At 47.7% G+C, this 13,508-nt stretch overlaps 8 protein-coding genes across 8 annotated transcripts; 5 read left to right on the top strand and 3 right to left on the bottom strand.

Moving 5' to 3' along the window:
• Positions 1 to 158: 158 nt before the first annotated feature.
• BDV38DRAFT_275010 (3-methyl-2-oxobutanoate hydroxymethyltransferase ECM31) lies at positions 159 to 1,290 on the top strand (the record flags this gene model as incomplete). The annotated part of the gene is made up of 2 exons (XM_032057940.1): positions 159 to 605; positions 673 to 1,290. The coding sequence occupies 2 exons, from the start codon at positions 159 to 161 to the stop codon at positions 1,288 to 1,290; spliced, it is 1,065 nt and encodes a 354-aa protein (XP_031908664.1).
• A 143-nt stretch (positions 1,291 to 1,433) lies between these two features.
• On the bottom strand, positions 1,434 to 2,588 carry BDV38DRAFT_207825 (ubiquitin-like protein ATG12). The gene is made up of 3 exons (XM_032052563.1): positions 2,069 to 2,588; positions 1,717 to 1,916; positions 1,434 to 1,636 (listed from the first exon to the last, which is right to left on the bottom strand). Exons 1-3 carry the CDS (start codon positions 2,337 to 2,339, stop codon positions 1,577 to 1,579), a joined length of 531 nt encoding a protein of 176 aa, XP_031908663.1. The 5' UTR covers positions 2,340 to 2,588; the 3' UTR covers positions 1,434 to 1,576.
• Positions 2,589 to 3,435: 847 nt separating this feature from the next.
• BDV38DRAFT_287635 (E2 ubiquitin-conjugating protein UBC8) lies at positions 3,436 to 4,535 on the top strand (the record flags this gene model as incomplete). The annotated part of the gene is made up of 8 exons (XM_032060912.1): positions 3,436 to 3,468; positions 3,550 to 3,557; positions 3,743 to 3,783; positions 3,840 to 3,849; positions 3,907 to 3,944; positions 3,997 to 4,111; positions 4,165 to 4,346; positions 4,399 to 4,535. 8 exons carry the CDS (start codon positions 3,436 to 3,438, stop codon positions 4,533 to 4,535), a joined length of 564 nt encoding a protein of 187 aa, XP_031908662.1.
• A 625-nt stretch (positions 4,536 to 5,160) lies between these two features.
• BDV38DRAFT_207821 (LAMTOR1/MEH1 family protein) lies at positions 5,161 to 6,234 on the bottom strand. Its single transcript, XM_032052562.1, has 3 exons — positions 6,012 to 6,234; positions 5,754 to 5,908; positions 5,161 to 5,670 (listed from the first exon to the last, which is right to left on the bottom strand). Exons 1-3 carry the CDS (start codon positions 6,060 to 6,062, stop codon positions 5,373 to 5,375), a joined length of 504 nt encoding a protein of 167 aa, XP_031908661.1. The 5' UTR covers positions 6,063 to 6,234; the 3' UTR covers positions 5,161 to 5,372.
• Positions 6,235 to 6,487: 253 nt separating this feature from the next.
• On the top strand, positions 6,488 to 8,042 carry BDV38DRAFT_260796 (oxidoreductase, short-chain dehydrogenase/reductase family). The gene is made up of 3 exons (XM_032055962.1): positions 6,488 to 7,525; positions 7,597 to 7,756; positions 7,813 to 8,042. Exons 1-3 carry the CDS (start codon positions 6,957 to 6,959, stop codon positions 7,834 to 7,836), a joined length of 753 nt encoding a protein of 250 aa, XP_031908660.1. The 5' UTR covers positions 6,488 to 6,956; the 3' UTR covers positions 7,837 to 8,042.
• Positions 8,043 to 8,148: 106 nt separating this feature from the next.
• On the top strand, positions 8,149 to 9,717 carry BDV38DRAFT_207625 (DUF2011 domain-containing protein). The gene is made up of 3 exons (XM_032052561.1): positions 8,149 to 8,382; positions 8,480 to 9,011; positions 9,095 to 9,717. Exons 1-3 carry the CDS (start codon positions 8,357 to 8,359, stop codon positions 9,443 to 9,445), a joined length of 909 nt encoding a protein of 302 aa, XP_031908659.1. The 5' UTR covers positions 8,149 to 8,356; the 3' UTR covers positions 9,446 to 9,717.
• A 72-nt stretch (positions 9,718 to 9,789) lies between these two features.
• On the bottom strand, positions 9,790 to 10,397 carry BDV38DRAFT_287631 (uncharacterized protein; the record flags this gene model as incomplete). The annotated part of the gene is made up of 4 exons (XM_032060911.1): positions 9,790 to 9,803; positions 9,856 to 10,080; positions 10,140 to 10,322; positions 10,385 to 10,397. The coding sequence occupies 4 exons, from the start codon at positions 10,395 to 10,397 to the stop codon at positions 9,790 to 9,792; spliced, it is 435 nt and encodes a 144-aa protein (XP_031908658.1).
• A 1,964-nt stretch (positions 10,398 to 12,361) lies between these two features.
• BDV38DRAFT_260782 (BTB/POZ protein) lies at positions 12,362 to 13,471 on the top strand. The gene is made up of 3 exons (XM_032055961.1): positions 12,362 to 12,579; positions 12,628 to 12,754; positions 12,807 to 13,471. The coding sequence occupies exons 1-3, from the start codon at positions 12,395 to 12,397 to the stop codon at positions 13,359 to 13,361; spliced, it is 867 nt and encodes a 288-aa protein (XP_031908657.1). The 5' UTR covers positions 12,362 to 12,394; the 3' UTR covers positions 13,362 to 13,471.
• Positions 13,472 to 13,508: the final 37 nt, after the last annotated feature.

Below are 13,508 nucleotides of genomic sequence, written 5' to 3'. Positions count from 1 at the left end.
TACACTCAATCGGCATTGGCCTTGCCGCCGTTGGATCCATCTTTACTTTTCTTGCCTCTTGTGAATTAGTCTCGATCTTGGACTTTCGCCCTTGTGTCTGTCTTCCGTCCTCAATTGACACATACCGGTTTCCGCTTGTACAAATATTACTTGCTATCATGGCGTCTTCTAGAGTTGCAGCACTATTGATGCTGCCGTTGCGTTCTGCCTCTAGGAGCCTTGTGTCTCGATCGACGCATATTGCCATGATTAGGCCTTTTTTGGCCGTTGTGAACAGTTCGATTAGTCGTGGCCCGTCGCAATGTGCTCATTCAGTTCGACACAGTTCTCATTCGCCGATGGGCGCTACGCCGACGAATCCCAGGAAGAAGGTGACGTTGCAGACATTACGGAATTTACACAAAAAGGGAGAGCCGATTACCATGCTTACTGCCCATGACTTTCCGAGTGGGTATGTTGCGGAGGCTGCTGGGATGGAGATGATTCTGGTTGGGGACAGCTTGGCTATGGTGGCCCTAGGTATGGAGGATACTAGTGAAGTGGTTATGGAAGAGATGCTGCTGCATTGCAGGAGTGTGGCGCGGGCTGCTAAGAGTGCTTTCACGGTTCGTGGTTTGGGATTTCCCATCAAGGCTTCTTTATTGACTGACAGTTTTGTGTGTGGCTATTTAGATTGCTGATCTTCCCATGGGTTCGTATGAGGTGTCGCCAGAGCAGGGTCTTCAATCGGCTATTCGGATCATCAAGGAGGGACGTATGCAGGGTATTAAGCTTGAAGGGGGTGCGGAGATGGCGCCGACAATCAAACGCATTACGCAGGCTGGAATCCCCGTTGTCGGTCACATCGGTCTCACCCCTCAACGCCAAAATGCACTTGGGGGGTTCAGAGTTCAAGGAAAATCTACTGCCGGGGCTCTCAAACTGCTGGAAGATGCCATGGCTGTGCAGGAAGCCGGTGCCTTCATGATAGTTCTAGAGGCTGTGCCTGCTGAGATTGCTGCAATTATTACGAAAAGGCTTCGCGTTCCAACTATTGGTATCGGTGCCGGCAATGGCTGCTCCGGACAAGTTCTGGTTCAGATTGATATGACCGGCAATTTCCCGCCTGGCCGATTCCTCCCAAAGTTTGTTAAAAAGTACGCCGACGTCTGGGGTGAGGCATTCAAAGGTATCCAGCAATATCGGGAAGAAGTAAAATCCCGGGCGTATCCTTCGGAAGAGTACACCTACCCCATTCCCAAGGAGGAGCTGGCGGAGTTTGAAAAAAAGGTTGACAAGCTGGATCAGTAAATCATGATCCTACCTTCGTTTCCGTCTACTTTTGGATTAAGTTCTTGCATTTGTTCCTCATGTTGAAGCATCCTAGCTTGCATTTCTCATGTCCGGCATGGTTTTTGTGATACCTTATCAATATTGTCATGATTGTTTGGTTGTGGGAGAACCCAGCTGGCTGTTCTATGTTCTCGCTCAATTTTTGAAAAGCTTCAATACCAGTCAGCTTTCTTTTGCATCAATTGTGTTTGTTGGATTAGATATATCTGTAATCCAGTGAGTTGGCATGGACCATTATAACTCGTCACCCAAACGCAGGCGTCATGGAGTAGGAGACAATCAACTGATCATCAACCTTAAAGCACTGTACAAACCGAGTTAGCCAACGGAAAACGCCATCGAAGATAAGGTAACGTTTCAAAACAAAGAACATCGTATACTTACTCTCCACAAGCCCCCGACACCCTCATCCAGCCCCGGCGCAAAGACGCTATTAATATAACAGAAAACAGAGTCCGTCTCCTTGCAATCTAACTTCTTTCTGAGGAACTTGACAACAGTCTCAAATTTCTGGGAGGCACTGATCTTGAAAACCTTGTTTTTCAGTATGGGCGCTGAAGCCAGAGGTTGGAAGCGGACTGTAACTTTTAAGAGTGTTAGAAGTGGCTAAACTCGTTTACAAAGCTTTGGTATAGCAGTAGGTAGAAAGTTCAAAAAGACAGGTAAAACTCAAGTATTGGAAGATCATTGATTGCAGAAAGAGAAGAATTATGCTTATCAACTGGGCTACGCTTACCTTTCCCCTTATCAACGGCCTCGGCATCTGCCAGCGCTTGATGGGCATCACGCGGTAGGCTGGTTAGCACGACCGAAGCAGACATGGTCAGGGGCATATCTGCCCCATGCTCATCATCTGGTATTGGGGCATTCTTATTATTGGATGTTGAGTCTGAGCTTTGCTTCCGACTGGCTGGTCGATGGCTCAGACTCGCTCGCGAACCGGTGGACAAATTCTGGGTCGGTCTCGGGGAGTCCTGAGAGGGGTGTTGGGAAGATGATGGGTCCATTTTGATGAAAAGCTAAGAACAAGGACGGACCACAGGTCGAATTGATTAGTGGAGCCTTCCGTCGAAACGGGTAGAATACGGAAGGGGAAGGTGAAATAGAAGGCGATACAGTAGCGGTGACGGCGATAAATGTTGATGTTGTCTCCAATGGAGACCCAAATGACGTCGGACGCCTCAGGCATTTATCGCTCGGATTGGTCCAATTAAAGCACGGCAGCGGTGATGTCCTGCGGAGTCAACCCTAAAAAGAGATCCATCAACTGTTTCGCAGCCTGCAGATCATTAGCTGGATTTCCTTCAATAATACTGTTAACTCCGCACCACTAGTGCTTTTTGGTATACGCTATTCATTCCTACCATGGATAAGTCCGATTTCCAACCAATACAGTCTGCAGTCCAAACAGGTACTGTTAGTATCATGATAGTGCTCCGAGTTGGATAATAATTGAGCTTTTACCCAAACCTAATAAGGTTTCTACGGGTGGCTGACTGTTGGCCTTAACTGATGCGGTCTCGGGCTATACGCATAGCGAAATCTACCCGATTTACTCGCCAGATGACTTTGCTACCTGATCGTCTGCAGGCGACATGATGCAGGCATATGCTTAGTGCCTTAGGTACACTACATACGATGCTGTACAGAAGAACGTGCTGAGTCATGGGCGGTCGGCGGCGTGGCACATGACCAGCGGCGAGTGACTGACCAATTTTCGGCCTGCGGGTCCAGGCATTCATGGTGCCATCATCGATCAACCACTCATACTACTTAACAAGTACCGCTGCCACTCCGCGCTTTCAGTCTCCCCTCCCTAAATACACCCTCTTTCTGTGTTTTCTCTGACCTCGTGCTCATATATTTCTCTCCCATCACCACTTCCTCACCCCCGCCTTTCTTGCCGGTTTCAACTTATACTGTCGACCAAGTCCTACTTCTCCCATTTTATCTGCCCCGCTCGTTCATTTACTTCCCCGCTTCAACCTTGCGGACTATTTCGATCACGATTGTCCTGAACAATTCGATATTGAAACTTCAGCTACGCGCTTACAGGGCCATCAACTTCTAGATTGCGTCAAATCGACCAGTAATCCTTTCAAAATGAGTAGCCCAAAGCGGAGAATCGAGACCGATGTGAGTCGTTTAGGGCGCATAAGGTGTTACAGTTCAATAAGGAAGGGTGGCTAACATATGCATTTTCCTCCCTCAATATAGGTGATGAAGTATGCCGTTATGCTTCCAAATGATTTCTGTTGGTCCATAACTAACTCTTGAGCAGGATGTACGCGTTCCTTCCGATCTTATTTCTTATCACATCCCCTCCGCGCAGTCCTGACGAATAACCACATACATCACAAAGAAGGCGAAGACAAAGATTATAGATTTCGATGTGCTGATGGTTTCTTAGGTTGATGAGTGACTATGAGGTGACCCTAGTCAATGATAATAGTAAGCGTTTCTTGTGTTTTGCCACCGGATTTCCCTAGGCTAACTATTGAATTCAGTGTATGTTCCGTTATTCCCCTGAGCTCGAGCTCTAGGGCCTAGTTGTTTACAGTAGGGTTTTGACAGGCAAGAATTCTATGTCCGCTTCAAGGGTCCTGAGGAAAGTAGGTATTTGTATACCCAGGCGCTTATGTCCATTTACTTACAGCGATTCAGCACCTTTCTCCGGTGGCCACTGGAAGATTCACGTCGAGTTACCCGACCAATACCCCTACAAGAGCCCTAGTATCGGGTTTGTAAATCGGATCTTCCACCCCAACATCGATGAGCTGTAAGACACTTCCCGCGTCCCTCAAAAGGCGGCCACTAATCTTTATTCTCTAGTTCCGGATCAGTTTGCCTAGATGTTATCAACCAAACATGGTCACCAATGTACGACATGATCAACATCTTCGAGGTCTTCCTTCCACAACTCCTGCGCTATCCAAACCCATCGGACCCATTAAACGGTGAAGCTGCCGCAATGCTGATGAGGGAACCTAAGAGTTATGAGGCCAAGGTGAAGGGTAGGTTATCCACCGAAAACATTGGACATGCGTCATATACTCATAAGAACAGAATATGTGGCAAAGTACGCTAGCAAAGAGGCCGTCGATGATGCTGGAGAAGACACAGAATCCGAAGATGAACTAAGTTCCGCGGGCAGCTACGAATCCGGCGGGGAAGAACCGGCTGGTACGATGGACGACGTGTAAATGAACCCGCGCTCTCTCGTTTCCTTTCCCACATTTATGTCTGCGTGAGGGTATTCCTGAATTCGGCATTTGACATTGTGAGCGTAATTACCTCGCATCGGCATCGTCATTTCTTATTCGTCTATTCACTATTTCATGGGGTTCAGGGTCGTGGCGTTTTCAGGGTCGGGGTCTGACATTCATGGCGCAACTGAATACGGCGACTGCAAAGACTTGAATCTAAGATCGGACCGATGAACCATCTGCAGTCCGAAAATCTCCCCTTTTTCCCAATCTACTTAAATACAACGATTGCGCTATTCTGGTTGTTTTCTGCAGACGTTCGCGCGCCCGGATTGTGCATATCATCTCAGAAATGTCTATTTGTGCTGTGCATATGCTTCTTTGAGTTCATAGCAAATAATATAACATGAATCTATCATAGGAAGTTTTATTTATCACCTTTGTAGTAGTGTGACACGGGAGGTTTCATAGCCAAAAGCATGAACAAAAGAAGGAAATAACATATTGACACAAATGAAAGATCGTGCATATGTTGTATTTGAACGAAATGTAAAGAGCAAGTGAGAAACAAACATAAACCAAAGCAAAGAAACAGACCATACAAAAGAAACAGAAAATACAGCCAGGGTATTAGAACAGAATCTCTAGGGCGAAGGGGGGCAGGGAAGAAATGGAAAAGAAAGGAAAGAAACAAAGACACGGCGGCCGTGCATGACAAAACGAAAGAGGGAAAGACATCGACCATCGACCGGCGACCTATGCGAGAGAGGAACGGAAATAACGAATAAAAAACCCCAGAATTCAACCGTCATATCGACCCTTGTCAAACCCGAACTAAGTAACCTTCAGAACACCAAACACATCGCGGGCATTATCGTCGAGCTGCTGCGATTTCCCCTTGCGCGGATTTATGACCACCTCACCCCAGTGTTTCGGAACGGCGCCTGACTTCGGAGAGCCAGGCTTCTGGGCGGAGGATCCGGCCTCTGATGCTGGAGGAGTGGTGGTTACTCTTACGGGTACATCGTCTTTTGTACCGGCTCGAGAGGAAGCTGGGGACACGGGACCACGGAGAGTCGCTCGGGGTTGTAGATGAGGTTGGGGCTGAAGGGACCAGATATCGATGACGGAACTGCATTGTTTCGTACAGTTAGTATTATAGTGCGCAAATTACCGTCTGTCTGTTGGTATCCAACAAGGAAGAAGCCGACTTACTCCGACGTCCGTTGGCAGATAGCTTCGAGCGCTTCTCGTTCACGCTTCAAGTATCCGGTATCTGGGTGGTTGCCTTGGGTAGAATTGTTTAACGCGCCATATCCATAGCCAGGCTGATAGATATCTTCGTCGAGGAGACGTTGGGAAGACTCAGACTATAGGCGCATTAGTTAGCGATGAAGAGGAGTTGCGACCAGCCCAGCCACCACCATATCGCATGATCTATTGTTCGAAGCTTCAAGTCTTTCTCTGACTTACATCCTGACTGTCCCGGCGACCAACCCCCAGACACGAAGCACAGACACCCATTTATACCAATATCGACGGGGCTCGGTTGAGAAACGAAGGGACACGAGAAATCGAAGACCGGGAAGCGCCTGAGGGGGGTTACGGGAGGGCGATGACTTTCAATTGAGACCGGCTAAGGCGCGAAGACGATGAACAGGGTTGATAAAAGAGTGGAATGCTAAAGTCAGAAGTGCAGCGACGGCACCAACCGGTGATGCTGAAGTGGTTAATAGTAATCGGAGAATTTTCCTTGTATTATTTATTTTTATCTTTGCTGGAGAAACTGCGAATGGCTGAATCAATGGGATTGCGGAAGTTCCCTTGACCGGTCGGGTGGGTTCGATAACGTTGGCCCGTGCGTTCCCGATGTCATTTGCCTTGCCTTTTCCGTTCATTTCTTCTGCCTCTCCATTCCACTGTAACCTTATACTGCAGAGTAATATACTCTTTAGGCGTCGGGCATTGTCAACCATGTGGGCCTACCATTTTTTTTTTTCAAAAAGGGAGAGTTATCTCATTGACACCAAGGGTTTGGCATTCTTGGCTTCATCAATTGGTGTTATTTTCTCTGCCATGGTTCACTGACTAAAGACGAAACTACATACTAGTTCAACAGATATACTAGTACTCTTCTAAATCTAAGTTCAATACGGCCTGTGTGGAGTATGATTGGTAGACACAGGAAGGGATCTTCATTCAAGGAACTGTCACAGGACAAATCGGCGAGGATCCCTGGGCAATGGAATTCAATGGATACTAAAACAAACCCCGCAGTATAGATAACCTGACGCCCCTCATCCATGGTGAATATTTAACATCAGCATCGTCTTTCCATCTTCTGATATCACCAAGCAATCAATATCATTCTTGCCACCTACTTAATACTCCAGTCTTCTCTAACCTCCTCTGACAACCATGCCCGGACGTCTAGAAGGTAAAGTCGCTATCATAACAGGCTCCGGCTCCGGCTTCGGCCACGGTATCGCAAAGAAGTTCGTCGAAGAGGGCGCCAAAGTCATCGTCGCAGAGATATCCAAAGAAAACGGCGAAAAGGCCGCAGCTGAGCTTAACAGCAAGTTCGTCCTCGCAGACGTAACAAGCCGAGAATCCTGGCAAACGTTACTCCAGACAACCCTGGACACATACGGCCAGCTGGACATCGTAGTCAACAATGCCGGGGCAACCTATTCCAATAAGCCCACAGGCCAGGTCACAGATGCCGACTTTGACCTGTGCATGAGCGTCAATGTGAAGTCGATCTACCTCTCGGCGAACGTCATCGTACCGTATTTCGAACAGAATAACCGTCCCGGATGCTTTGTCCAGGTTTCTTCTACCGCTGCGCTTCGGCCGCGCCCTGGCTTGACTTGGTATAATGCTTCAAAGGCGGCGGTTAGTATTGCTACCAAGACCATGGCTGTTGAATATGGGCCGAAAAAGATCCGATTCAATTGCGTTTGTCCAGTTGTTGGGAGTACCGGAATGTAAGCATCATCTGTTTTTTTATGCTTTCATGCGCCGGAGGTACATGTTACTCATGAGGTTGTTAATACAGGACACATCTGTTTCTTGGTAAACCAGATACGGAGGAAAACCGGGCGGCGTTTGTATCTACGGTCCCGTTAGGGCGTCCTAGTACTCCGGCGGATGTTGCCAATGCCTGCAGCTTCCTTGCAAGCGATGAGGCGGAGTTTATCACTGGGGTGGACCTTGAGGTAGGTGGACTGGGTGCTTAATATCTTGTTTGATCAGTACTAATCTTTTCATATAGGTTGACGGCGGTCGCTGTGTCTAGTGACCATCTCTAGGGAATTGGTAGGATTATCATATGTGCAAGCTACGGTGGAACGTTTGAGGAATCCAGCTACTACTCCAGTACGTTAATGAAACTACAAGTTAACCCAACCGTGCAGTACTACATACCAACATGTCCTACATTAGAATTTCGCTGTCCAAAAAATTAGTAGCATTAGCATAATAACTCCTGCTAGCATACACCTATCACATAATAACGCAAAATTCTACTCAGCAAACTTGAAATAAAGAAAGTATCACTCTTTTAAAGGCAGTTCAATATAGTTAGTTCCTTTAGTTTAGTAGAGAAGTGGAACCTCCGGGCCGTGGCCGCACCATTACAAACTCCGTGGAAACAACACTCCCGCCATTTTCCAATCTCATCCAATTTTCTCAAAGCACCTTGACGACGCTAGACCATTACTCACTCACCAAAGACCCAATCCAGCCTACCACCAAATACCCCGAAACAAATCCTCAATTTAGCGACTGCGACTAATTGATACATATACATATTCGAGATGTTCGACCTGCCGAACGCGAAGCGGTAGGTACAGAGTCTGCCTTTCATCCCAAGGAGCTGAAATCTAACCCCCGCATATCCATCAAAACGAATTACCAGCTAACATAGTATATCGGGCCAGCGTTCGGCGCAATGAAATTCTCTCCCCGTCGTCGTCACGGTCTCCCTCGCCTCAGCCTGAAGATACCCTTACTAGTGGGTATGAGCGACTAGGTGCATTGTTGAACCTTGATTCCTTGATTCAGCCCGAACAACAACCGGAACAAACAGATACCCAAGCCACCAATGGGAAAGACGAGGAAGACGAGGAGCAAGAATTCGAGTTCCGACTTTTCAGCGCGCCGGTTCGGGACTCTACTGCTGCTGCTACGCAAGATACAGGCTCCGCTGCTACAGAGGAAAAGAGGAATGACATCGGGGCGGCAGGGACGCAGAAGTTACGGATTCGATTGCGATCTCCGACGCCCGGAGCTAGGGGTCCTGATGATGGGGGTTTCGTGAAGCCATTTCGTGGATGGGAGTATTACTTTTCTACGCCAGGGTTGCTTTCTGGGTCGAAGGAGGATGATCCGAAGCGTGCACTGAGGAGGAAGCAATTCGAAGAGGCCGCTGTTAGTGGAGAGCAAATGGGGGAATGGGCGAAGGTTCCTTGGGTATGTTGCCTCTCTTACATCTTTAGTGCGATGCGCTATAAGTGGCAATTGGTTGACGCTTAGGCCAATTACGGATATCTCAGCCTGGATGTCACTTACCGTGGCGTGTGATTCATTGGAAAAGACATCAGACGAAACTGCCTCGAGAGGATACTAGTACCGCTGTGTTCATCGCCGGCCCTCAGATCAGAGACCCTAAGTCTCGGAAGAAGCCGGGCAAAAAGCGACGGCTCCAGCTTCGCAAGCGTCTGGCAGTGGCAGAGCGGGCGAAGGAAACGGACGCTGAGAAACGGAATCGCAAGAACCGGGAGAAGAAGATTAAGCGGAGACAGAAGGCAAGAGAAATGAAAGCGGCGGCGGCGGCAGCCTCGGGACAGAGGCAGGATACACCCGCTATTGAAGAGGATGATGCTTCATCGCAGGAAAGTGATTGATGTAGTCCCAGTGATGTGCTTCGCAATGGCCTTTGCTATAGGTCACAATACCCTTGTTGAATCGGGCGTTGAATATGAGATGAATGGTTTTCTTATTCCATTTAACACTAAGTCACCATGAAGGCGCAGTTCGGTTCAAGAACTACCACGAAGGATAATGATGATCGGCGCAAGGCCTGTATTACAAACATTTTTCAGTGAAACCAGGATCTGAAGAAGAAACCGGGGGTATTATACGAGTCACACGGCCGACAAACATGGGTACAGGACCAAAGACACAAATAATGCTGGGGTATGAGAGGTGAAACGGAACAAGGCTGAAACAGAATTGAAGAACGAGGGGCTTATTTAGCTTCGGCTGTATATGATGGTCAGCATGGTCTGGCTAGTGTCGCATCATACAAACTCACGTTTGGCGGGCTCAGGAGCTGTTTCAACAGCCAAGCCGGCAGTTGGCTGGGCAGCCGGGGTCTCTGCAGGAGCGGCAGATTCCGTTGTCTCTATGGGCGGAATCTGAGGCAATGGTGTTGGAGTCGGTGCTTCATGATCATTGTGTTGCCCTTGCTCTGGTATCGAGGTACCCGGAGAGATGCCAGGAGTCGATTGTGGCGGGCCCGTAGCTGTAGGAGCTGCATCTACATCATTAGCCTTCTGTCACGGAACGGAGTAATAGGGTCTATAGGATATGACATACCCTGCGATTCCGCGGCTGGGGCTTCATGGGTGGTGGTTGCTTCAGTGGTAGCTGCACCAGCGCCAGCGGCAGTGGTGTCTTCTGGTTTTTGCTCCGCGGCCTGGGCGTTGTTCTTATCACCCTTCTTCTTTCTCTTGAAGATAGATTTAAGGCTCTCCTTAATCTGTTTGAAGGTGTTCAATGCTTTGCGCTCCAGTTAGAATAACAATGTCATGTTCACAAAGCACATACTCCCTGAAACTTACGAACTCCACCCATTGTGACGATTGACAAGTTGATAGGGTGATTAGTCAAGTTATATAGAATATGACGGACGACGGTATAACTGCACGCACGGTAATGGCGAGACAGTCAGTGGAGGATCGGTGGAAGGGGATGTAGGATTATAAGTACGACTAAGATGATGAGAAGGGTAAAAGAGGGGAGGAGAAGGGGAAGCAGCTAAGAAATAAGAGATGGAATATCAGGAACCAACTAATAAAGCAACTGTGATGGACTCCCTCCACGTGACGCTGCACGGGAGTCCGTGATCATGGATCCTTTTTCGTCCTTTCTCATTTTTCCCTCCCCTTTTTTTTTTCTCTCTCTCTTTCGGTCTGGTCCAGCTGTGATTACAATTGGGGGAGACGTTCGCTTCTCTCCTTTCTGCTACTTCATTTGCCGACTGCCTCATCTCCACGATAGAAGACCACGACCGCCCCACTCGGTTTGCGATTTAACCCCTCCGTTACATTTGTGGTCATTGTTCTAGTCCTACAGACTGCAGTTCTCTACTGTCGATCATCTATTTTAGAGTGGCTGTGCTGGAGCTAATCAAGCCCAACGTTCTCCCGGCCAGATTACGAGTCAAGACATTCGTCAAAGACATGTTGTTTCAAATGATTAATTTCCTGTCCGACGGGGGAGTCCCTTGAATCCTTGTATCACTTATTCGGATGAGGCATCGGATCGCTGTAAAATGAGACGTCAGAATATCCAATTTATTGGCGACAATAACTCCCCTTTGGTCCTTGGGTTGATATGAATCGATAGTATAGCTAGTCTCGGCGCTTACTTAGTTGGCTCCATTGTCCTTATTATAAAATTGTGGGGTTCCCGAGAGGAGCTTAGCTAGTCCAAATTAATTCCGTTAAGGGGATCGGTATCGACTGCGTAATAAACGTACTGCCTGATGAAGTCGGGGACTTTCCCCAGGCCATTTTTGGACTTCATCCTGCATGTCAGGGGGTTGCTCCCGATTGATTCAGTGTAATTACAATACCGATCTGTGTATGGGGTGCGTATGCTAGCCGACGTCAATTACAGTTCACATACTAATCTATCTCCTATGGCCTGAGGTGGCCAACTTACCGTATAGAAGTGCAATTTTAAAAACCACTCGCCGGTACTCCACAACACTAGAGATGTAATTTACTCCTTTGCCTCACCTTACATAACTGAGTTCCCTCTCCTTTCCTAAAAGCATTACGTAGATTGCCAGGGGCCGTTGCATACTTAGAAGACGAAATGACTTCCGAGAGATCTAAGATTGTTTCTAGTACCTCCGAAGTGGAGCTTCTCATGAAAGCTATTGTCTACTACTATTTACTAGGGATTTGCTAAATACTATCTTTCAAATTGCACATTCCTCAATTGTTCACCACTTTGATGCTCCTATTCTTCCACCTGAGTTTTAATCCATAAGCCATATCAAAAGTTCCATGTTCTTTCTTGAGTCTTCCCAAAAAGGCAGGTGAATCCTCCTTCCAAAACACCACAGCCATCCAGCTACAAGCATCACAATAAACGCACCACCTTACAACCCATGGTTGATCAAATAGTCATACTACCATAAAAGACCTTGAGAGCCTATTATATCCTTCTATTATTACACTTCGCGGAAAGACGACATTCCCTATACCCTCCACCAATAGTATCTCCAAGCTCCCTCATGACTACTACATCCAAGCGCTACAACACTCCAATGGACAGAGTATCACTCCAAAAGGCACCTCTGTCCATAACATAAAGGTATAGCAGCCCCAGGTAGCTGCAAGCATGGTGGGGTAAGATAGCCAGCGATTCGCCATCTGGACCCAGACACAAGGCTGACGTGGTTACAGCGAATGGGCTCGCTGCATAAAGCATGATCCGATCCAATCTGGAACGTATGTTGACTGGGCCGCCCACTTACGCTCACATAGACGGAGAGATTCCCTCCCCCCCCCCCCCCCTCTTTTGTCCTTTAATCACTTTCCCCGGCTATCTCAGATTCCATGCCAAAGAAAGGGGTTAAAAAGAAACGGTTTCGACTAGCCCAGCCACAAGCTGATTCTCAAGAGGTCGATCAACAAGCAGAAATGGCTTCGGGGTCGGTGAGTAGTGAACAGAAAGAGGTCAGCCTTGGTCAAAAAGAGGGTTTTGATCAAGAGGTCGGTGATTTATCCGCTAGTATTAAGAGGTTAGTCTTTTCTTTGCTCTCAGTGACCACAAGTTAACGAGTGCACAGGTTCTTCATCTCGTCTGACTTCTCTGACTTGACCATATGCACAGCGGACCAAGAATTCAAAGTCCATCGACTGGTTGTCTGTGGGCAATCTGCGTATTTCTCCCGGTTGTTCAAGGCAAACTGGACGGCAAGAGCTACGGACACATCGCTCAGTAAGCGGGGACTAATACGAGACGTAGGAATCCGTCGACAACAAGATCCAACTCAGTAGCGATGATCCGCGCGCCGTAGAAGCAATGATCCATTTCATGTACGGATTCGAGTACGACAGCAGCGGTAGCGACCTTGGTCGCGTTTCACCCATGCTATTCAATATCAATGTATATCAAGTTGCCGATAAGTTTGGGGTTCCACAGCTCAAGCAGAAGGCCAAAGACAAGTTCGAAACCATCGCCAGGACATGCTGGGATATGGACGACTATCCTATAGCCATCTCGGAGGCATACCAGCGTACTCACAAGGAAGACAGAGGCCTTCGCGATATTCTTGTGAGTATTTCCCGTGAACATATTGACAAGCTGCTGGAGAATGAAGATTTTCGGACGGTACTCGAGGAGGCTCTGGGCTTCGCAGCCGACCTCGTTCAACATTCAACGGATCATAACGAGGTCACGAAATACCGCTGTCCAAGTTGTAAGCTTAAGTGGATGCTGGAGTCTCCTGCTGGCTCAAACTATATGTGTCCAAAGTGTGGATCGCAATATGGTTGGAATAGCTACATTGTCAAAGGTTGATTTCCTAACCCATAAGTGAACATGAACATCCATTCCCTTGTTTGGCTTTATGGACTAAATCGTATGTACGACAATAAGCAAACTTGGAGGTTTTCCTACTGCATTTCCACATGTAATCATTGACTTTTTTTTTAAATTTTAAACGTT

Source organism: Aspergillus pseudotamarii (assembly GCF_009193445.1).
Source record: "Aspergillus pseudotamarii strain CBS 117625 unplaced genomic scaffold BDV38scaffold_80, whole genome shotgun sequence".
Classification (NCBI taxonomy): domain Eukaryota; kingdom Fungi; phylum Ascomycota; class Eurotiomycetes; order Eurotiales; family Aspergillaceae; genus Aspergillus; species Aspergillus pseudotamarii.
Note: the sequence above shows the minus strand (reverse complement) of the source record. Positions and strands in the feature narration are given on the sequence as shown.